Source organism: Branchiostoma lanceolatum, chromosome 19, assembly GCF_035083965.1.
Source record: "Branchiostoma lanceolatum isolate klBraLanc5 chromosome 19, klBraLanc5.hap2, whole genome shotgun sequence".
NCBI classification, from domain to species: domain Eukaryota; kingdom Metazoa; phylum Chordata; class Leptocardii; order Amphioxiformes; family Branchiostomatidae; genus Branchiostoma; species Branchiostoma lanceolatum.
In genome coordinates this window covers 11,429,951-11,451,971 of record NC_089740.1, presented here as the reverse complement: position 1 = coordinate 11,451,971, position 22,021 = coordinate 11,429,951, and the positions used below count along the sequence as shown (strand labels likewise).

Here is a 22,021-nt window from a genome sequence, read left to right as displayed (position 1 = left end):
GTGTTATTTTTCCTCATCTTTGTATCACGCTGCATGTATACAATAAAAGATGTGTTAAATACTGCTACCGGGTTGCTTCCAGTGTCTATTTTGTTCTAATATTCAGACTTACTTTACCTATTGTTGCTTATCTCCCTAACAGGAATGATGGGGAGACCGGGCAAGTCCCTCAGAGGACCTGAAGGCTCACCCGGGCCACCAGGTAATGTAGTGACCATTTTATGTAAAGACAACACGCAGTCATCAATGGTTTTCGTCGTGTCTGTGGCTACACTATACATATTACACCACCAGAATCACAGCTTGGCAATATTGTATAATAAACGTCTGTTTGTGGAAATTATTGAGTTCAGCATAAATTTGTTATGTAAAATAAAGTGGCAATGGATTCATTGCACACTGTACATATCTGATTTGTTTTCTTGTGTGTTTGATATAGGTCCACCAGGATTAGGGCTTGAGGGACCTCCGGGAGTACCAGGTTAGGTTTAGTCCTCTTTTCTTGATAAATGTTAAAGCCATACATAATATATTGTTCATTTCAAAATAGTAGTTGGGTTTGCTCAAAATGCTTTTCATACTGATCGCTGATATTAATTATTTCAAGGATGCCTAGCTAGCTAGATATTGTTAATGTATTAATGCATTTTGTAAATGAACTTAATGTTCTGTACCATTTCAGGACCCCCCGGACAGATCACGACAATGAAGGGCCCGCCTGGTCCTCCCGGTGGACCTGGTAAGTACAATATTAATGTTTGTTTGTTTATTTGTTTGTTTTTCATAGCAACGTCATGCAACGCCATTTTCTATGAAATCTTAACAAGAAAACCTTACATATGTACATACATTAAGTTTAGACAGACTGTTGCTGCTGCCTTACCACATTCCTGATTAATTTTACCCAAAGGAGCAAGAGGTTCGCCGGGAGGTCCGGGGGCACCCGGTGAACGAGGTAAGAATTTCAATATGATATTTCTGCTAGATATTCCTGAGCTCCTACGATAACAGATCAAACACTGCCAGCATGCAAATCATTTTTGTTGTCATATACTTTTTTGTATTAGGAAGGAACTTATATACGAATAGCCTACATTTCTCGGTAATTCAACATAATGTAACAGGTAAAATATATCATTAAGAAAAATATAGCAAAAGCAAAGTGCACTGTATTAGGACTCGACTGCAGTGACGTTGTTAATTTTGTTGCTACCTTTTAAACATTTTAACAGGAAGACCGGGTGTAGGACTTCCGGGCGGACCAGGACCGAAAGGAGAACGCGGTTAGTTTTCTTAGAGTGAGGATGTAGAAAACAGAATCCGGCTAAATGTCTTATCCTGCCAAAATATATTCGATTGAATATGCCTGAGCTGAATGCGTTTGACTGAACCAGAAAAAATTGTAAGACGATGTTGAATATGAATATCCAATTTTTCTCATACAGGTTCTCCGGGCATTGGAGAAATTGGACCAATAGGCCCCGAGGGTACGACTTTTCAATTGTTTATTTTGAATACAAAAGATGATAGAACAGATCTAGATTTATGTAGCTTGCTTCGGAGTATCAAACAATCTAGTCCAGCAATTATCCTGTCATCAGGTCATTGAGTTCAAACTGCCACGTTTCCTTATGTGCTAGTTAAATGAGATAAATGGAATAAATGAAACTTGACTTCAGACAAGATCCCTGTTGACTAAATAGTAATTGTTTCTTTAGCCATTGGCTCCTCTAAGTTGATATTTAGTAGATGTCTCATGTTGAACAGTACATACCCCCTTAATCACACTGTCGGTGATATCTGTCAATCAACTTCTTGTTAGGTCCCGGAGGCAGGCCAGGAGAGCCGGGAGAACCCGGACAGAGAGGTGAGACAATGGGAACCATTTTGAAATATCCTCATCTAGATCTACCGTTTACTGTCTAGTCTTACCATATAGCTTAATGTAGTGAAAAGCAACGATAATTCTGCTTCAATAGATTAGCAGAAAGGCATGGAGAACTAGTAGAGGACGTCTGATACGTTGAATATTTCAAAATAAGTTTAACTGATCCAAAAGCACGGTGGCTCATTTCAATGTTAGTCAGACGTTGGAGACTTACTTCTGATCATGAACAATGATGTCCATTGCTTTCTGTTGTAGGGTCGCCAGGTGCTCCGGGACCAACAGGGTCACCAGGGGCCAAGGGAGAAAGCGGTAAGACCAAACCTCAAATGATTTTTTTTTCTTTCTTTTTCTCTTCATGGGAGGGGGTCCCAAAACTAATGTTGATATCAGCAACACTACCATTTGTAACCAACTGTTTCCTGTTTTGAGCCCACGATGAGCAATGAACGGCTGCAAAATGTTACCGTATAAACTTTGAAGCCTTCCAACAATTCAATTCGAGGCAGCTTTGCCTTGTAACAGTTACTTCCATTTCAGATTCATCCATTGCAACATGAAAACCCAGGATGACATATATTTCAGAAAACAAATATTTTAATGCCCGTTCTTTCTGACGCTCTTGAGTTTCCTGATGTACAGAATATACTGGATGTTCTGTCCAGGTCGTGTTGATGTCCGTGTTGTTTTCTCTCTACAGGGCTACCAGGTGTGGGGCTCCCTGGACCGCCTGGGTCAAGAGGTTTGTTAATGCTAAAACAATCCCTTCGAAATGCATGTTACACGCCGGGTGATGGTAACACTGCGATAAGTGGGGACAGCTATAACAGGGTAATTCAGACTGAAATCCCGTAAAAAAGAGACATCAAACTTTCAACTGATGTGTCATTGAAAATATGTCCCACGCATGCTTTGATGGATGATACATGGTAGATTTTATGCATTGCAGCTGTAATATGATACATATACCGTATGCTGTTATATGTAGTAATGTTTATAATGGACATCCTTTTGACATCATATCAGGACCTATTGGCCCTGCTGGACTTGGCATCAAGGGAGAAAGAGGACTGGACGGTCTGATGGGACCACAAGGTTAGTGCTGAATGTTGATTATGCTCACGTGAATGGAAATATAAACGGTAGGGTATTTGAATATGGTACATTCCGTAAGTGCCTGTCACATGTAAATATGTTGAGAATAAACATTACCCATTTTGTACCGCGCTAAAACGATCTGATTGAGTGTTACAACACCGATCAATGTCTAAATGGTGTCTCCAGATCATTAGACATTGCTATCGGGTGGGATTCCTAGCCTCAAAAATGCTTCCTTCAAAAGATGTTACCTTAGCAAAAGAGATATACGTAATTCACTATACACAAGGCTATCATCTTAATACTAGCATTTATCTCAGTGGACTTATGACCACCCCTACATGGTATATATAGGAAAATACATTAAACAATGTCTAGACGATAGAAATTCCTCAAATCATTGTGAATGCCCATTCTCATCCCTTGCTATACATTCTTGTATTAGGTAGATTAGCCTCACGGAACTGTACTAATGTACCAGTAGATGCCATACTTTGTACCTTGTACACTTGTTGTGAAATAAAGTTATTATTATCATGTTCTATTTTCTAATTAATAGGACCACCCGGTTTTGGTGAGAAGGGTGAGCGCGGAGCGCCAGGATTCCGTGGACCCCGTGGTGACTCAGGTAGGTCTTTTAAAGAAACATGTCACTTGTTTGAGAGTCTTATCATGAAATACAGTGGACATAAGTATTTAATTATGTAAATAATCATTCAAGCTACCTGCATACCAAAAATCATGACGATCCGTCGACCCCTTCTTCAATTATTCTCTTTCAGTCTGAAATAAAACCTGCTCCTGCAGTTCCAACCGCTAGAAGCTCCAAACCATACCACTTGTACATGTTCTCTGTATCTATCTACTACTCAAAAAGCATGACCATGGCATGTCCAGAACACGAGATATAAAAACAAGAAAAGGACCCTTATAATAAAGAACAAATGACTTCAAAAAAGGCAATTCTATAAATACGTTTTTAACATTAACTTCAATTAAGTTGTGATGCTGGTACCGCTGCATACATGTATGACATTGTATGTCCAAGGCAAGCTTCTATTGTGTCTGTTCTAAATCGTGAGCTCGTGTCGACATATCTTTGCCAGGTATCCCTGGGTCTCAGGGTCGCCAGGGTCCCCCTGGTGTCAGTCTGGGACTGCTGGCCCGTCATAGCCAGAACACCACAGTACCCAACTGTCCACCCGGCATGAGACGGCTATGGACAGGCTTCAGTCTACTTCACATTGAAGGCAACGAGAGAGCACACAAACAGGATTTAGGTAAGCAAATGCGTGTTTCTAAACAAGACTTGAAACATCTAAAATATGAACAGTACTCAAAAGTGATGTGTGGCTAGAATGATATCTAGGGATCCTACATGCTTACATTTTGACCGTGTCTTCATGCATTGACTGTCGTCTTCAAAGTAGTCATTGAAGCAAATGTACATGTCGATGATGGACGTAATGGACTTAGATGGCGGCTATGATCCTTGTTATTGACACATGAAAGGCATGGAACGCTGATATATATGTCGGGCCGATACACCGAAGATCGACTGCTGTGTTAATTTTCCTCCAGTCATATGAATAGTGAATGACAGAGAAGCTCCTGTTTCTTTTTGCTTCTACCCTTTTTTTCCTGAGGTAACCTTTATTCCATGTTATCCTCGTGCAGGACGTGCGGGGTCTTGCCTTCCCAGGTTCAGTACTATGCCCTTCATGTCCTGTGAGCCTGACGACACCTGTAACTATGCTAGCAGAGACGACAAGACCTACTGGCTGTCTACTGTGGAGACCAGTGCTGAGAAACCACTCATCCCTGTCAGGGGTAAGTAGTCCGGAAACTAGCACTGCACTAGTAAAAACTGATCACATTGTATGGTATTATTATCTGAAACTTATCAAACGATGGAAACTGATGCCTAATATCTTTAAACTTTTCAATACATTTTACTTTCATCCAATAACGTTGTTGAAATCCATCGACCAAATTTCAACTGTCAGAGAGTGTCCAGTGTTGGACACTGCACTCACACAAAATTACGTAATTTTCAGTTGCATTAAGATGGTCCTTACACAGAAAGTACCATTTTGTAATGTGATTGTATATACATATATAATGTATACAATGTCATGTAGTAACCAAACAGATGTCTACTTGACACCATGCACTTTATATAGGTCAGGAGATTAAGAAATTTGTAAGCAGGTGCTCCGTTTGTCAGACGCCTGAGGTGGTGTTAGCCCTGCACAGCCTGGACGCGGATTTTTACCCCGACTGTCCCCCGGGTTACATCAGCCTTTGGATCGGCTACAGCTTCCTCATGGTAAGGTGTCCCCTCGTTAAGAACCCAGAGAGATGGGCGTCCTGACTTGAGATACTAGAGTGTCATCCTCTCCTTGGAAATATAGACAATTTCTACCACCATATGTTGGATCATGGAAAGTTCTGATGAAACCGTAAAATTGGTTTGTAGATTTTCTGGGGATGTCATTTGGATAAATAACTTTATTTTTTTCCATTCCTTCGTGATTACCTTGAAAAAGATAAGGTTCAATACTTTTCATGATTTTGGGATGAAATTTTTAATGATCTTCACCAAAGCAATCTGAAAGCAAAATGAACAAATCAACAGAATAGATCAATTAGGCGGTAAGATGCGGTACAAAAGACGAAGGACAAAAGACATCACAAACATCTGGGCAATGGCACATTTGTATCTCAAGAAAGTTTACCCATCTCCATTTTCTCTTCTTCCTTGACGGTAACGCACACTTGCATTTGTTTCCAACCCGCATTATAGGGCTGGAAATTAAGAAGTTCGTGAGCAGGTGTTCTGTGTGCCAGACCCCAGAGGTCATTTTGGCATTGCACAGTTTGGACGCATCAGCTATTCCCGACTGCCCTGACGGTTTTATCAGCCTTTGGACAGGATACAGCTTTCTAATGGTGCGTTAAGGCAATTGCGAACGTATTGCAAAGTTTTTGAACTTTTGATTCATCTCAAAGAAAATCGCTCACCATACGGATTTTCGACCGTCACATGGGTCTTCATCGGGTTTCGATCAGGTTACCCATTCACTTCCGACATGCGTCAACTCATCGGAAAAGTGACGTCATGGATCAAGGATACCCGGAAGTCGATACTGCCCATCGTCCCAGTTGAGAGAAATTTAATGCAGCATGATGATAGATGGCGTGACACACCCTGACGTCACATTTCTGAAACGTTAACGCTCACCAGCAATGAGTGGGTCAGATGTTCGATAAAGGTCGATGTGACGGTCTAAAATCGTTTTCTTTGTGTTAAATCAAAAGTTCAAGAACTTTACACTATGTGCTCCCATTCCACTGCAGTGACTAACACAACGGGGTGAGATTTCCTAAAACTTACTAAGATTTGAATTTCTCCTCGACTCGATTTTATAACATACGATAAAATAAATTAGGGGTCATATATATTGTTAGATATTCACAGATAAATGATGTGCAACTCATCTATATTCAATATATGTACACATTTTACACAAATTATTTATAGGAAGAGGACATATTATGACGATTTGAAAATGTGCTATCTCTGCGTAAAACTCGCAGATTTTTATATCAAGATGCCTAGTCAGAGAAATATTGTTCAGTCCAGTTTAACAGACCAAGCTGTACTAGGAAGGCATGCACTAACCTTTACGAAGTCACGTTATTTTATTTCTCATGCTGAAAATGTTTCAAAGGAAGAGTTTATTGAGTTTATTGAGAGACATGCAAGTACTATTGCTAACACAATTCAATTAATATCTACGAATTATCTCAACAGTTACTGCCTTTCTGCTTACCTTATCTTACATTCCCTATTTGCTTTTCTTTCTTGATTTATGCACAATATTTCATAGCGACTGGCTTAGTTTCCTAATCGTACTGCTTATTTTGAATGTAAGATCCGGAAACGTCAAGTGGGGTATTACATGTAGCATGACTATGGACTAGAAAATCACAGTTGCAAGTAGAGGAGTATACCCTTATCCTAATGTGAAAGCCATTTCGGAGTTGTCAAGTGACAATTCCAAAAAGATCTGTCTTGAAATAGGCCTGAATACGTTTCTTTACTCCGCCATCAGCACACAGCCGCTGGCGAGGGCGGCGGCCAAGAGTTGACCAGTCCCGGAAGCTGCCTTCAGTACTTCCGGCCCGTCCCCTTCATCGAATGCCAAGGCTCCCTGGGAACATGTGACATCATCGGAAACTCTTTAAGTTTTTGGCTAACGGATGTACCTGAGGATCCAGTAGCCCAGTTCCAGCGGCCTCAAGCTCAATCTGGAACCATCTTTACCATGAGAAACCTCCTTAGTAAATGCCGTGTATGTATGGCTACAGATGTGTAATGTATCTCATGAATGAGTATATGCTACAAAACTACACCCTATCTAAAGTATATTGAATTTAATAGAATAGTAAGTATACATCTATTTGTACTGCGATGTTATACTTAATTTGTTTCCAACAGTACCCGTCAACTCCGGTTAGGTAATCCTCAATCTCACGACTGTATCTGTAGAAATGGCGATACATCTTAACCAGAGTGTTGCTAGTTATATTCGGGAAACTCTCTTGGGTGAAAGTGGTTACAACATGCAAAACCATTTTATACGTGGTTCTTTGATCCACATTCAGAGTTCACTACACAATTGGTGCTATGGTGTCTTACGAAATCATGTCTTGGTGCTCGTAGTAATGTATTATTGCATTTTACATAAGCGATTTCTACTAGCTAAAAAGGCTAGAGAAGCGAGAGAATTGTCACTATTTTCATGATTCAAAACGTTTTGTACTAGCCAGAGACATACTACTTTAAAGAAAACAAAGTAAGATGAGCTACATACGTTTATGTATTATTCAGTTAAGTCGTTTATTTCTATAAGAATATACTATTAGGATACGTTTAAAATCTGTAAGTATACGTTTTGAGTGAAAGTCAACTTTGCCGACCACTTGCTCATGTGGGACAAAAACAGCGTAATAACAGCTTTGCCTTCAATGCCGTTGACATTTCAACGACTCTTTATCTGATTTTCTAATCATTGGACGCTTTTACGAGTCAATTTATGACAATGAATTATAGCTGTTTTAGATGTTAATTCTAGACGTTTTTCCGGATTCCGATACGCAATGGCACAATAGAAATGCCCGCAGCAGAATATGAAATCGTACACTTCGAGCGTTTGATGTTGAAATAATGTATTTACATGCTATAAATGATTCTAATTCAGTCAAATGTAAACAACTGCAATGTAGGTTAAAACGCATAGAATTGTGTTCAAATGGCACCTGTACCTCTTTGGGTGTATTCTAATAAATATGTTTTCAACAACCCAGGCTTTTATATTTCATAATGTTGTGATATAAGTCAACGACGTCGAAGTTTTTATAGATTGAGCACAATGATCAAGCGCATAAACATCCATCCAATGGGACTTCCATGCCGGCTCGGACTGAAAAGTAGTATCACTTAACGTTAAGAAACATAAAAGTGTAATTCATCAGAGTATCAAATTTAGTGCAATCAGAAGCTTAGGAATAGCTGGACACCATAACCTACCAATTGCCAGGCTGTCACAACATAGACTCAGCATTTCGCGCCATTAATTGGAGGTGTGTAGAGAACCAATCTCTCAACCAATCACAGGCGAACCATCCTGTCAATCACTCATGTTCCGCCATTTCATTGGGTGAAACGGTCCTGACACTAGTTGGCTCGAAAATTCAGTCATCAGAGACTATGCTGCTGAAAATTGCCTGCATTTGATGCCATTTGGTGCTGCGCTATATTTATTATTCCTCTTCCATGCTGGGTGACGTGACTTTTGATTAGACAATGCACCTAACATTGAAATTCAAAGAGACATTTAATTTCGGCCATAATAATACGGCCATAATCATTGTATACCAAATACATTGACACGAGATTATCCGAACACACTACAATGTACTGGCACAAATGACATTTATTTCCTAGAACACACCATACTAAATTTGTTATAGAGGAATAATCAAATATCCTGTTTGACAGCAACCGTGAAGATATTTCGGATGAAGATATTGTCATGGACCATTTTTGTAAATCATAATTTTACTTCCACATCTTTCCACATCTGGTCGCTTGGAACTGGAATATACACCATGGCACACCTTCAGTGCATTCTTTTGTGACCCCTTCACATACAACACATTACACAGTAATGTCACATTATTATACAATCAAATACACAACGAAGGGCGTCCCATACGATAAGTAATGTTTTCAACAAATTTTCAGAATCAGTAGATCTTTCGTTTTATCAGTGAAGTATTCATACGTTCTAGATGCACTTCCAAACGGCAATACTAACGGTAACGGCACACCACATATCTACTTTGACGTGTAGGTTTACTGGCATCGTGAAGCTCATAAGATCCGATCGTCGTCGTTGTCTGATCACTTGACAATCCTGTAGATCAACAACAAAGACATTCATGAGGTAATTGCCTATTTGAACGAATATTTTTACAACTTGTTGATTAAACCCATTTGGTTTTAGACATGACTAAAAAGATGTAATATCGCAGGTGGAGGTGGAAAGACAGTTCTAAGAGAATGAGATGGGACGATAAGATTACCGAGACATACTCTCCAAGCAGATGGTGGGGAGTGCAGACAGAAAACGGGAGATAAGGTCAAAGGTCACAATCTCCTCCACCAACCTCTGCTTGGAGAGTAGGTGTTGATGACAAAGATACTGACCTTATCCCTTTACATGCAGCGGTACTTGTACCGGCTGTTAGAGGGCGCCATACACGCAGTATCCTTGGGGCATGCGCAGATGTTCTTGGGTCTGGAGCCGTAGAAAATCTTGCACATGCTGTTGCCCCTACACTGTTGATGAAAGAACATGTTCATAACATTGTTTCATTTTTTTGTCAATAGGCTTGTAGCCTGGTTGAAGCTCATTTGTTTGCAGTAAATCAAATACGTTTGAAAAAGTAATGTCAACATTGCGTATGATTCCCGAATGTAGTAGGTAGAAAGCAGCATAAACTGACAATTGTGAGATTAACATCTAGTTCTAAATCACCCACGTTAGAATTGGCGACTAGCAACATTTAAGAATGACCTGAAAACACCGCAGAAAACACAAAATGCTGTATTTAGTTATATACTGTAACGTTACAAGAGGAATTGCATAGATAGTCACCGGGCGAAGAGGCCTTCTTCCAAACTTCCCCAGACCGCGTTTCTCTTCTTCATGCGCATGTAGTCTCTCCAGGATGTCTGCTAGCAGCTCCTCCAGAGTTGCCTGACATGTCGGTCACGGCAAAAATAAACCGGGTTTAGATATCCTCGAAATGATCCTGACAGTAACTCAACTATAGAGGCTTTTTATTGACGTCTTGGTAATCATAATTTGAATACCCGGCTCCCATGTTGGTAGGCAACTACGGCAGCAGCATGTTGACATGTTAAACAGAACTACAATATAATGCAACATGGCACAAATGAAATCAAATGAAAAGCCTGTATAGTGACATTCGTACATTTTTGCAAATAAATGTTATCCATTATCTAGAATCTGCCTGACTTTGAGAACCTTCCTTCAGGACAACAATGATGTCAAGAAACGATGGACGACTGAGCTTACCCGAGTTTCTATAAACTATGAGTATGTATTGGAAAATACTGCAACAATCGTGATTAGAATCTTTGATAAACAAGCCTTCTATAGCCAGCTGTAGGTGCAAAAAATAGCTTCCAGGTGTGACGTCAACTGGGAACAATGACGCATTATGTGACATTTCTGAGAAAATACCAATTATTGGACCAATCAGCATTAAAAGAATTGCAGGTAGTTCTCGTCTGGTACGTTTAACCTCTAAAATCGATGCATGTCATTGATTGGTGACACGGTGTTAACACAAAAATGTATGAGGACACATTGGCTCTTATGATTATCTCTACATTACCAAACGTATTCTGTACTCCAATTTCCAGAAATATATGTATAAGTACGATAACAATAGTTCTGAAGACATGGTTGAGTTAATATTCGTACGGAATTAGAATTGAAAACCATTGAAAATACATTCTACGAAATATGTTTTCTGTTGTTTTAACGTTACAACATCACTTACATACTCAACATATGCATCAGATATGTTCACCGTAGATTGAATTGTCGATGAGCGGTCATAAAAGTATCTTGTTGAGATAGGACTAAAATGGAATGTATTGCATTTGGATTATTCATTGTGAACTCTCTGTACCTTTGATACCTTTGCAATCGTCTTTCCTTCGAGTGCCAATGGGGACAGAAACGGAAAGATTGATTCCTCGTACCTCAGGGGTCTTTGATTCATCGCATAACGAAGCATTGATATTGCACTTGAGGTACGAAGGTCGTGATCGCGAGAGATTACCCATCAAAGCAGTGCCCATTCTCTCCTCTTCACTATTGCGAGCACTTCATCACTGCAGGTCGGGCAGCTACAGCTCAATTCACTACTGGTGACACCTAGACCTCTGACTCACTCATTCCCCACACGTTCTAGTGTGGACAATAACGGTTTTGCCGTTGAATATTTGAATTTGACAATCTCATCAACAGCGATTCATATTGATGTCGTGCCAGGAATATGGCGATAAAAATGTGGGTAGGATTTTAAAGAAGTAGATCCTCGTATAACGCTTAACACATACGTCGAACAACTGTGCATATTGATTTGCAGTGTATGTTATTGATGAAACAGTTATTTGCATAGTGCAATTCGGTCATGCTCACAATGTCAATACATGGTTTATAGCAATTCATCACATGCAATTATGTTACCGTGTAAACTGTTGTGACCAGTTATACCGTTGATTACTGTTTTAGATACCTAATCTGTGTCAGCTTTCAAGTTTCTTGGTATATTTTCTACCTATTTTTCTTCTCTAATATCAGGTATTATGGTGATCACTATGTTTTGCTGTGTAGGTCAAATAAAAGGAAAGCGCCGGTTATTGACAGGCAGCGTGAAGAGATTGTTAAATCGGTACCAGGGTGTGCCCAAAATGCCATCAGCAGCATTCTAAACTTCTTGGAATTATGCACTATTGATTGCATGGATTTAGGTACAATAAACTACGTGAAGTCGGGATTAGAGCTAGGGAACATTTTCTTCTGGTCACGTTTGAAATCGCCAATACTGCACTACTTTAGGTACAAAACTAATATAAGTCCTTTTTCTGATAAGGTACGTGTAGGCAAACGTTCTTGCCCTTATGTCACTATGATGTGGGATGAGTAAATTGAAAAAAAAACTGCCTTTGCTCTCTAGTCCATAATTTTTGATGTACGGCCTCAATCACTGTTGTTGAAATAACCTCCTCTTATTTGAGTCTTAAACATTTGGTTAGCATTGTCTAAATACAGTTAAGATCCTATCTAACTTGAATCTACGAGCCATATTGGGTAGAAATTGAGATGCAGAAATAGTGTGAAATGTAGCAGTCCATCAAGTTGTAACTATGACAACGGATTGACCGTTCTTTATTGATTATTTAATGTGTTATGAATCCAACAATTAGCGTATTGATTTGCCCACGAAAATTACGTCATAGATATTGATTCTCATTACTTATTTTGTACAGGACACTTGTTTGGCTCCATGATTTCACAGAAACATGTGAAATGTCTTTATCACAAATTCTAAAACAGCCCCATGATTTGCCTATAGAAAGGACATATTGCTATAAATATGCATTGGGGGATATACAATGCAGGCATCAATTGCTACTGTGGACGGAACAAAACTTTTATAAGATTATCAGTGCCGAATATTGCTACAATCAAATATTTTGCAAGAGTGCACTTTTAGGTCAAATGAAGCTGTTTTCATCGGCTTGGGGTTTGGAGAGTGCATTTAGGTCAAGCCAATCAGTTTCTATTGGCTGAAAGTTCGAACACCTACTAAAAAACGTTTAGGTATAGATAATATAAAATATAGCTTGTTAGAAAACATGAATAATGGAATTTACTATTTCTCTTACGTTTTTACAACAATGAGACTATGCTCCAAACATTGCCAAATACGTTGTCCAGTAGCTGCGCCAATCTTGCATGTTTGGTACGTACAAAGTGAAACAGAAATGACCCCTCTTGACCCATGATTTGATCAATTTCACCTTGTGCGGGAGGAGGTCACAGAAATCGTTACAAGAATCTCCATTGCGGTCAGACAGAACGCCCTCGCACCAATAAAACCGTTCGTTGATATGACTCTGCTGACCCTGGTGATTACGACTGTTTATACCCCCATTCCACTTGGACGGCGCTCTCGCCGCGCCCTTACGGCGACCAGAGCGCCGTGAGAGGCGCCGATTTCCTGGAAAACGTGCTCAAGTGGAATCTCTACGGCGACCTCAGCGCGACCAAAATGTCAAATGTCAGCAACTTTTTATGAGCGACCAAAGATTTCACAGATCACTCAACGAATTCTAGAGATAAAGAACGAATTTTCTTTTCGTGTTGTGTGCTTTGTTGTCTTCTCAGTCATACCTTTACCTCTTGCATCATATTTGAATGATAAAATCAAGGGGAAAACAGATTCAATTTTGATCGCTGCACGGTCGCTTAGTGTATGTCTTAAGTTATATATTTGTTCAAATATGTTTTGTTTTGTCTGTCATGTAACCTGTTTGCTATAAATATCTTTTATCATGCTACGTTATAATAGAAACGTAAATCACAGAATTGTGAAACACTTTCTGAACCACAGACAATAAAACTTGGAGGGAATTTAATTTGAATGGAAGCAAGTACTTGTAGTTATTCGTCAATTTGTATTACCCATGAGGAAAATTTCGATTTGACCACAAAATTCCCATAAATTCAAGATACACCGCTTCAAGAATGAAATTTGTTTGAACTACAGTTAAGACCATTCAATCATTTAAACATCGTAGAGTGTTCGCTGCGATCATTGAGCACTGCGGCCCTTTGATCCCTCGCTGCGGCCCTTTGATCCCATCGCCATGCTCGGCGCGCTCACGGCGACTGTTTTGAACATGTTCAAAACCATCGCCGAGGTGACGGCGCGCATGGCGCACATGGCGCTCTCACCGCGCTCCCAATGCGCTCTCGCCGCGCTCTCGGCGCTCTCACGGCGCTCTCGGCGCTCTCACGGCGATCTGGCCAAATTGAGGTCGCCGTGGGAGCGCGGCGAGAGCGCCATCCTAGTGGAATGGGGGTCTTAGCCAGAAGTAGGTGTAGACCTCGGGGGCAACTGAGATGACAATATACATCTAACGTAAATGTCGTTGCTGAATTTGCATATGATGTAGTTTCTTCCAAATCGTCTTCCGAATCAACCAGTGATCTGAATAAGATCAAATGATACAACTTAAGGTTTTACTATTGTGAATGTGCAATGACTGCTGGGGTGTACGAGTCTTTTACTACAGACAGGAATGTGGTTAACCATTGAAGCAGAAAGTGCCTTGTCCCTTTAGTTTTTAAAATTACTTAACGTTACAATGAAAGCCATTCTGACGCCAACCATGTCTAGGAGTTAGCGTTGATGCAATTTGAAATAGTACGTAAAGCGTTAACGAGGAACGTCTACACTTTAATGGAATGATAGTTGGCAGAGTTGGTGGCGGAATTGTTTCACTACACACCACATAATTTATTCATTTCTATGTTCTGACGTCACTGTTTCCGATCGATTTACGCCAGGTCTTACATCCTGGCCTCCAATGTTATGCATTGACGGCTTCAATCGATGAACACTCTAAATGACGTTGCATAAATTATAAGCATACACATGTCGTCATCAGGCTCAATGTAGCTTCAAGAAGAGAGCCGGAAGCAGCCAAACTTTGACAACAACTGTAAAACGCTTGAGGAACTATGTGCCGAAAACAGTGTGTGTGCATGTAACATATCTGAAAATCTCTTCGCTGTTTTTAAAAGCTTTTTGTGAGAATTAATCCTCACAGAAGTTTTACTTAATTCATTTTTTCCAATTTTGAATAGACTCTGCCAAATTACAATCAAACAGCAACACACATTTTTAAAAGCATCTCGAAAGATAGCTATGTCAAACTTCCATTACAAGATAATTGTTCTTGAGTTGCAGAAAGAACACTTTATTGATTTTGTTATTTCCCGTACTGCACCTTAAATAGCAATTTTCATGTAAATCTCTCTAATGCACAGCATTTTTCGTTTCACCTCATCCCAAATTTGATCGATATCCCTTTGTAAGTAAACATAGTAATTGCATCATGTATCAATACATAATGTAGCAAATTGACATCAAGTCGTACATAACGAAGATCTATTATGCTTTATTCGTCTTCATTTATCTTATGCCCGATCAATACACCTTAAAGCTTGAAGCTTGTGTAAAACTAACTCAGTGGGAGGTGTTGTGGCTAAGTGGTAGGTGTAATGAATAGTCACAATGTACGCCGCTGTTTTAAAGATTTCCTTATTGGATTTCAGGTTGGGAAAACATCAGAGAAAAGATCTCGAGAGGGGTCTTTTTGTCATAAAGGCCAATATAATCTTCTTGTCAATCTCGATTCTGGCGTGTGGAAAAGCCATACAGCTGCAGTTGTGTGCAAACATTTGGACGTGAAAGCGTACATGCAAAGTTAGTTGGGTAGACGCGATCGTATCAACACACTCAAAAACTCTACTATGGCAGTGTTTGTAACTTTATGTGCACTGGTATCTTCACATAACATACTCTACGAAAAGACTTTCATTAGATGAAACTACAGTCTTCGGGTATCATATTCTATACCATTGTACAATGTTACCTTTCGACGTATACACTGGTTTTCATTACCTTGTTGAGAGCCAGCCATGCATACTGGGCAAAATTACAAGGAATTGAATAATAATGCGGAGCCAGGCAGGAGGTATTAGCGTTAATTAGCCTTGTGATCATCTGATGACATGGTAAATTATAGCCAATTATTCCAGATGATAGCTCTGATAGAGAGTCACCATTTGCCCAGCAGTATACAAATAATTCAAGAGAGCCATCTGGAGAACTCGAGATGAGTCACGTATTGCTGCTCCGATCCCATTGTTTCTGCAAAACCACTCCCAACAAGCTGATAGGGGGCCCAAACCTACACCACTTCTTTATTACACCACAAGCTATCTGCTACCCAAAAATCAAGACTACAGCACGTCCAGGTCAAAAGATACAAAAAAGGAGGTTCTGCTGCAGTACCAAGGTCACATGCCAGGGGGACCAAAATCGACCTTGACTTTTGGCTTCAAAACACCCGCCCACATACCAAATATCGTCGTAATCCATCCAGAGGTTCTTGAGTTATGCTGACTATAATAGTCCGGAAACACACACACACAAACACGCCAAAAACAATATCTCCAATTTTCAATGGAGACAATAAGTTCTTGCCAAACAAATCACGGAATATGAATTACAAACAGTATCCACCCACAGACCCATACAGCGAGACACTGCTGGCAACTTTTCTTTCTACGTCTTCAAATCACGTCTCAGAAAAACATTGTGTAATTTCATGGTAGTGATTCGACGAGTTGCGTAATATCCGTTAAAGCCTCTTTCTACTAGGGCGGCAACATCTCTACAACCCCGGCACAACCTAAATTTGACAGATCAATCAACGAATTTCATAGATAAAATACGCATCTTTTGACACTTTATGTGTGTTGATGTCTTTTCATTCGTAACATTTTGTGATGTTCTAGTTATGACATCAAGGGCTACACAAATCCAACCGAGGTCACAGCGAGGTCGCAGCACGATCGCCGTCTAGTGGAAAGCGGTCCATAACGACGAGGTTTTATTACATTCTGTGCAAAGCTATCGAATTGGAACCCATGCCAAAATGCCCAGGGTGATCTACGTGAAATGAAAACGTGACGTTTTGCGAATCCAATATATTTGACGGTAGTATCGTCAAAGTTCGGGTGGTAAACCGTTCATGCTGGCTTGTTTCGTATTAAAATACTTTCTGGTTTGAAGGCAACACGTTTTTATATATTGCCAGGAAATCTTCCCAATCTGGACGTTACACGTTCATTCAGTGCACGAGTACCATTTAAAGAAATGAACCAGGTTGGCAGTATACACGACTGTGGGAGACCTTTAATGTTTCGGGTAATTGACTTTCCGAAGCTAAGGGCAAATGTGAAGATGTAATATCGAAGAAACAATTTCTGTTCATACAGACCCATTTCCGTAATGAAAAAAGGACATGGAACGGAATTGTGTTGGGTAAAAAACGGCCTTTCTGCACCATATCGAATACCTGCTGTCGAAAACAGGTTTCTTATATATATTACTAATCTTTATAAATTTAACAACATTGACGTAGTATTACTGTGCATAGATTTTCTTCCATCTGGAGCTAAATCATTTCCTTACATCATTGTATAAGGAATCAGGTTTGTGAAAATAACAACAAGCTTGTATTATTTCTATTTTGATAGCATCAAAATGGAACTTTTGTCAGTCGCGGTATCATACTACGAATTGAACTTGAATTGCAAACATTGTTTTATGCATATATGCAGGTCCGATTTTTTTTTCTTTCATCCTTATTATCTGTGTTACCCTTACTATCACTGGAGTAGGGGTAATTCGGATACCTGACATAATAACCGCTAATCCTGCGCGAAGTGGACAGAATTATGTTTGGCCTCGTCTCAAATCTATCAAGACCCCAAAGTACAAAATGGGCAGGACGAGATATTCTATCTTAGTCAGCGTTGTCAGTATAATGTAACATATTGCAGTCATTACTTTTGTTAGGTCGTTGGTGACGATGAATCATATACGGCAATTTTACGAGGGGTGACGAATCCGTATGAAATATAAAAGATATGACAGGCCTTAGTTGTTAACGCCCTCGAGTCTTTTAGTAAATGCAGTCTATGTCGTTTTAATACACCTAATATCGCCAGGAAAGTATCTTGGAACGCAACCATATCTAATACGACTTCAGTTTTGGTACATCATTACAAAGAAACCCATGTGGTAAGACTAAACTTGGTCAGTGAGTCATGGATTGGCGGTTCAAACCTATGTACCAATACCAATAGTAACCTAGACTCGCACAGTGCTAAATCTTTGTGAATGAAGAAAGCACGATGACCGCAAAGTCCTACTTTTTCTATAACCCGTTGTACCGTTGATAAGCAGCAATGGAAGCTAATGAAACATTTTCAAAACTATTAACATGGAATATCCACAAACCTCTTCTTCCTCTTCACTTGTTTCATCCACGGGTAAGAAGTTCTCCTCTTCCTCGGCCCAAACGGATGACATCGCCGAAAGAACGACAACAAGCGTCGTTGCAAAAGTTACCACCTGAAAAGTCTTCATCGCCATTGTCTTCGCAGTGATGTAGTGTTCAGTTAAGCGATCGCGTGCCTTCTTCTCAAGCAATCTCTGATGCTGCTTCTACGAGTCTGTGGACTCACCCCTGTTGGAGGCGGGATATATAGCAGGATCAATAATGTAATAGGTGAAAAATGAGCACCCCAGGCGATAAAGTTGTCAGGAGGTGACGCTAGAGGATTAACTCCGTAGACGGTAGCGGCATATTACCATCACGCTAGCAAATGAAAGGCGGGGTTCTCCAGGTAAAAGGTTTTCAAGATATATTCTCCAAAGGGGATCTCAAAGGACTTTGCTCATTGGCTGGGAAGTTTTGATTCGTTCAGCTAGAAACCGAGTTAAGTGGAAACTCCCGGAAGGAAATGAGAGGCGTGGCCAGAACATCAACTTCCATACAAATGCAATACCAATTCGTCCAATAAAAATCAAATATGAGGCTGGAATCAAAACTTTATCATCGTGAGCAGATTCTTGTTGGAGCGTCCAAGGAGCTTGGCTGCGAACCAATTCTAGATATTACGTACGATATTCAATATACGTAATAGGTATTCAACAGGGAACCTTTGCCTGACAAAGATGTATTATTTCCCCGTAAGTGGTCAGATATGTGCGTATACACCAGGGATGTCAAATAGAATTGTGAGGTCTACTGGAAAGATACGGTTCGTGGAGTGAGGATGTTTGATATACGACCAGTGCTTTCCACAGCGATGAGGTGTGAGTGGAAACTGTGGAAGAACAGCGGAAGACCAGAGAAGAACGTGGTAAAATATAGGTAGATGGTAACTACGTCTATGAAGACTATCTATCATAGGGCGAAAGGGCACGCAAAGGGCAGGGCACGCTCAGGAGTTATGAAAAAGTACGACCCCTGGAGTTCGGTTGCAAAGCTTCGGGAGTACCTACCAGTAGGTCGTGATATTGCCACTCGCTTATATCTTGACTTGTAGATAGAAGTGAGTCAGCATTTGATCATATAACTTTATATAATAAAGAGTACCCGAGTACCTTCATCACTGCATGCAACGTTATTGAATGGCCCTCATAGACAAAGGTGAGAACTAGATGTTCTTTATGAAACCCATACCAATTAGTTATCAAAGAATTTGTTGATGGATCTTTTGCAACAAGATAACATAATATCGGTTAGATGATACAAATCTTTATAACATGTTATCGCGACTAGGAGATATTTGCTAAACATCAAACAGTTAATAAACGAAGTGTATGTCACACAATGATGTACAAAAACGTTAATGTAATTCTGGATAAAGTGGATGCGATGTATTGATTGAAAACATGTGCTTCGTAAGTGGAGAAAGCGTGGAAAGTGGAGAGAGGCTTAATGCAGTTACGCGTAGAAAAAAGTAACCAACAAAAAATAATGGATGTTCGTCCATCCGTTCACACTCTTAGAATCATTTGGGGAATTTCGTTGATGACATGAAATGTACTCCCGACGACTGTTAATGATGTATAGTAGTCTTAATCGCGAAGCGCATATGATTAAGAGACAATCCTATGGGTGATGAATATGTACATCTATAGCTGTGCGATAATCCATTTAGCCAGTATTGATTTTAGTTGATTTATATGGATGTAAATTCCGGATTGGTAAATTGCACCTATTATGACCAGGTCACCAATTTACAATCAGATGTTTCACACTCATCTTGGTAGCCGGGGAGATCTTCACACTAGCAGCACAGTATAGATGCTTAAAGCCAATTTTAAGTACTCCTTTGTAGATTTAAAAAAACACAGAGGCATTTGCACATATAGCAATAGCAGGGATTAGCCAGTACATCTCAATAACGTAATGGATTAAACAAGAACAGAAATTGCTCTCATAATGAGAGAACATCATCATCATAATGTGATATTAATAGATAACTAATTCAAATATATGCTGTTTTTTATTTACATTTTGAAACGTTTTCTTTTGGCAGCTTTTCCGTACGTTGGTATCTTGGTGTTTATCATCAAGAACCTTCTCGGATTCTATATGAAACATCAAATTTTTATCGTGCAAACTACAGCAGCGCGGGATAGGAATCACTTTCCAGACTATGCCACGGGACTACTTATTGAAGTAACCCCGCACCTGCAAGCTATCAATCCTATCTGGAACTACATATTTCCCGCTGGGAAGGACTACATTGAAGTATTGCAGGGTGTGTTTTAATTTTCTGTTGGACACTACAATGGATAGAAACGTAGACTGTCATAAATCATTGTGAAAACCAAGGGAAAGCTGAGGTACTTGAAGATTCTACAAAGTTTTAGATCACGTTTGCGTTTAACTATCTTTCCAATGATTCCGGGCTTGCATTATAAGAGATTCAGTGTTCATTTTATGAAACTTACCAATATGAAAAACTGCGGTGGCAACCATATCAGTTAAAACGAATGTCGTCCATTACAGTTCAATATCTCAGTTTCTCGTGCTGTATTGGCTATGGATGGAAATTATCCAATTGTCAAGGATTAAACTTGGCAATTTGGCATGTAACAAAGCACTTCCGGCTGCCAATAATAGCCATCTGCTATGTAGCGCATTGCACATTGATTTCTGTCAGTAATTTTTGTGTGTAACCTTTGACTGTAGTTGGACAATTCAGAATTATAACAAGCATCACTCACTTTCACTCACCAACCACCGTGATTCGGAATGGACTCTGCGTCATTAAGAAACGGAGATACGGGTGTGATGAAATGCTCTCATCGTATGACTCATTGTACACGGACCTTATAAACAAGACCGACCTGTTATATCGTTAGAAATTAGATCATTTTACCGTTAGAATCAATCATATCACTGTATGCTTCTTGTCATGGTAGATACTGAGCTGTGACCTTGAGTCTGTTCTACACAGCGGATGATTTCTCAAGTTGATTGCTGTAAAATTCACCGAATTCGATCTAAGAGTGTTTTCATGCCCTAGTGATTTGACGTCCATATGAAGCAATTTTACAGCGCTGCACTCTCAGGACATGACCCACATCCATCATTCAGAAAGAGTAGGTTTGGTCTGAATAAGACGATGCTAAATGGCAATACAGGCATGTAAATGCTAACTTGATATATAGGCTGTTAATAGACCTTATCTAGTGAGCGGATCAATATGACAAAGATATTTCTCTCTCTCAGTCTCTCTCATCAAGCTAGCTATCTTTCACACACACACATGTACACCTTCATTCAGGGAATCAGTTCGATGTCCAGAGCATTCTAGGATGCTTTTTCTGACCTACAGGCTTCACATACATTAAACTGCGTTGCGATAATGTGTATTTTGAGAGAGAGAGACTGAGGGAGGGAGAAAGAGAGATATAACATTCAATGAGTCAGCCCATATTCACTCATGTACACATTGCGTACTCTCCATGACCAATCCGGCTTTTGCTTTATTCAATAGGATATTAATGACATTGTTTAACGGTGATCTTCACCCCTTTATTGCCCCTTTACGACTGTAGACAGGAAATGATGAAGTGACTCACTCTGCCAGCGGCTGAAGCTCAGGCATATTGACATCATCAAGGCGTGCTGGTATCCGTGGAGGCAGGAGGGCTTAATTGGACTCTATTCCCATGGGTGAGGGGCCATCGACCTTT

General features: G+C 39.9%; 2 protein-coding genes across 4 annotated transcripts; one reads left to right on the top strand and one right to left on the bottom strand.

Moving 5' to 3' along the window:
* The first annotated feature begins 88 nt into the window (after positions 1-88).
* Positions 89-8,351, top strand: LOC136425570 (collagen alpha-2(IV) chain-like). 2 transcript variants are annotated; one of them, XM_066414487.1, is made up of 15 exons: positions 89-202; positions 440-481; positions 683-739; positions 911-955; positions 1,233-1,283; positions 1,446-1,487; positions 1,823-1,867; positions 2,144-2,197; positions 2,586-2,627; positions 2,912-2,980; positions 3,543-3,611; positions 4,090-4,263; positions 4,661-4,813; positions 5,790-5,935; positions 7,102-8,351. In XM_066414487.1, the coding sequence occupies exons 1-15, from the start codon at positions 145-147 to the stop codon at positions 7,363-7,365; spliced, it is 1,311 nt and encodes a 436-aa protein (XP_066270584.1). In that variant the 5' UTR covers positions 89-144; the 3' UTR covers positions 7,366-8,351. The 2 variants fall into 2 exon arrangements, with proteins under 2 accessions (XP_066270584.1, XP_066270585.1); XM_066414488.1 differs by lacking the exon at positions 5,790-5,935 and adding an exon at positions 5,167-5,312.
* A 616-nt stretch (positions 8,352-8,967) lies between these two features.
* On the bottom strand, positions 8,968-18,629 carry LOC136425572 (uncharacterized). Of its 2 annotated transcripts, none has more exons than XM_066414490.1 (4): positions 18,260-18,629; positions 10,213-10,314; positions 9,772-9,893; positions 8,968-9,470 (listed from the first exon to the last, which is right to left on the bottom strand). In XM_066414490.1, coding segments are annotated over exons 1-4 (360 nt in total). In that variant the 5' UTR covers positions 18,395-18,629; the 3' UTR covers positions 8,968-9,469. The 2 variants fall into 2 exon arrangements, with proteins under 2 accessions (XP_066270587.1, XP_066270586.1); XM_066414489.1 differs by having other exon boundaries at positions 8,968-9,468; positions 9,762-9,893; positions 18,260-18,622.
* Positions 18,630-22,021: the final 3,392 nt, after the last annotated feature.

Bases quoted from the DNA above. Each gene is read 5' to 3' on its own strand.
- LOC136425570 (XM_066414487.1), top strand. From the start codon at position 145: ATGATGGGGAGACCGGGCAAGTCCCTCAGAGGACCTGAAGGCTCACCC. The intron at 3,612-4,089 runs GTAGGTCTTTTA...TATCTTTGCCAG, and splicing joins TGGACCCCGTGGTGACTCAG to GTATCCCTGGGTCTCAGGGT. The intron at 4,814-5,789 runs GTAAGTAGTCCG...CCCGCATTATAG, and splicing joins ACCACTCATCCCTGTCAGGG to GGCTGGAAATTAAGAAGTTC.
- LOC136425572 (XM_066414490.1), bottom strand. From the start codon at position 18,394: ATGGCGATGAAGACTTTTCAGGTGGTAACTTTTGCAACGACGCTTGTT. The intron at 10,315-18,259 runs GTTTGTGGATAT...CCGACATGTCAG, and splicing joins CAAGTGAAGAGGAAGAAGAG to GCAACTCTGGAGGAGCTGCT. The intron at 9,894-10,212 runs GTGACTATCTAT...TTTCATCAACAG, and splicing joins GAAGAAGGCCTCTTCGCCCG to TGTAGGGGCAACAGCATGTG.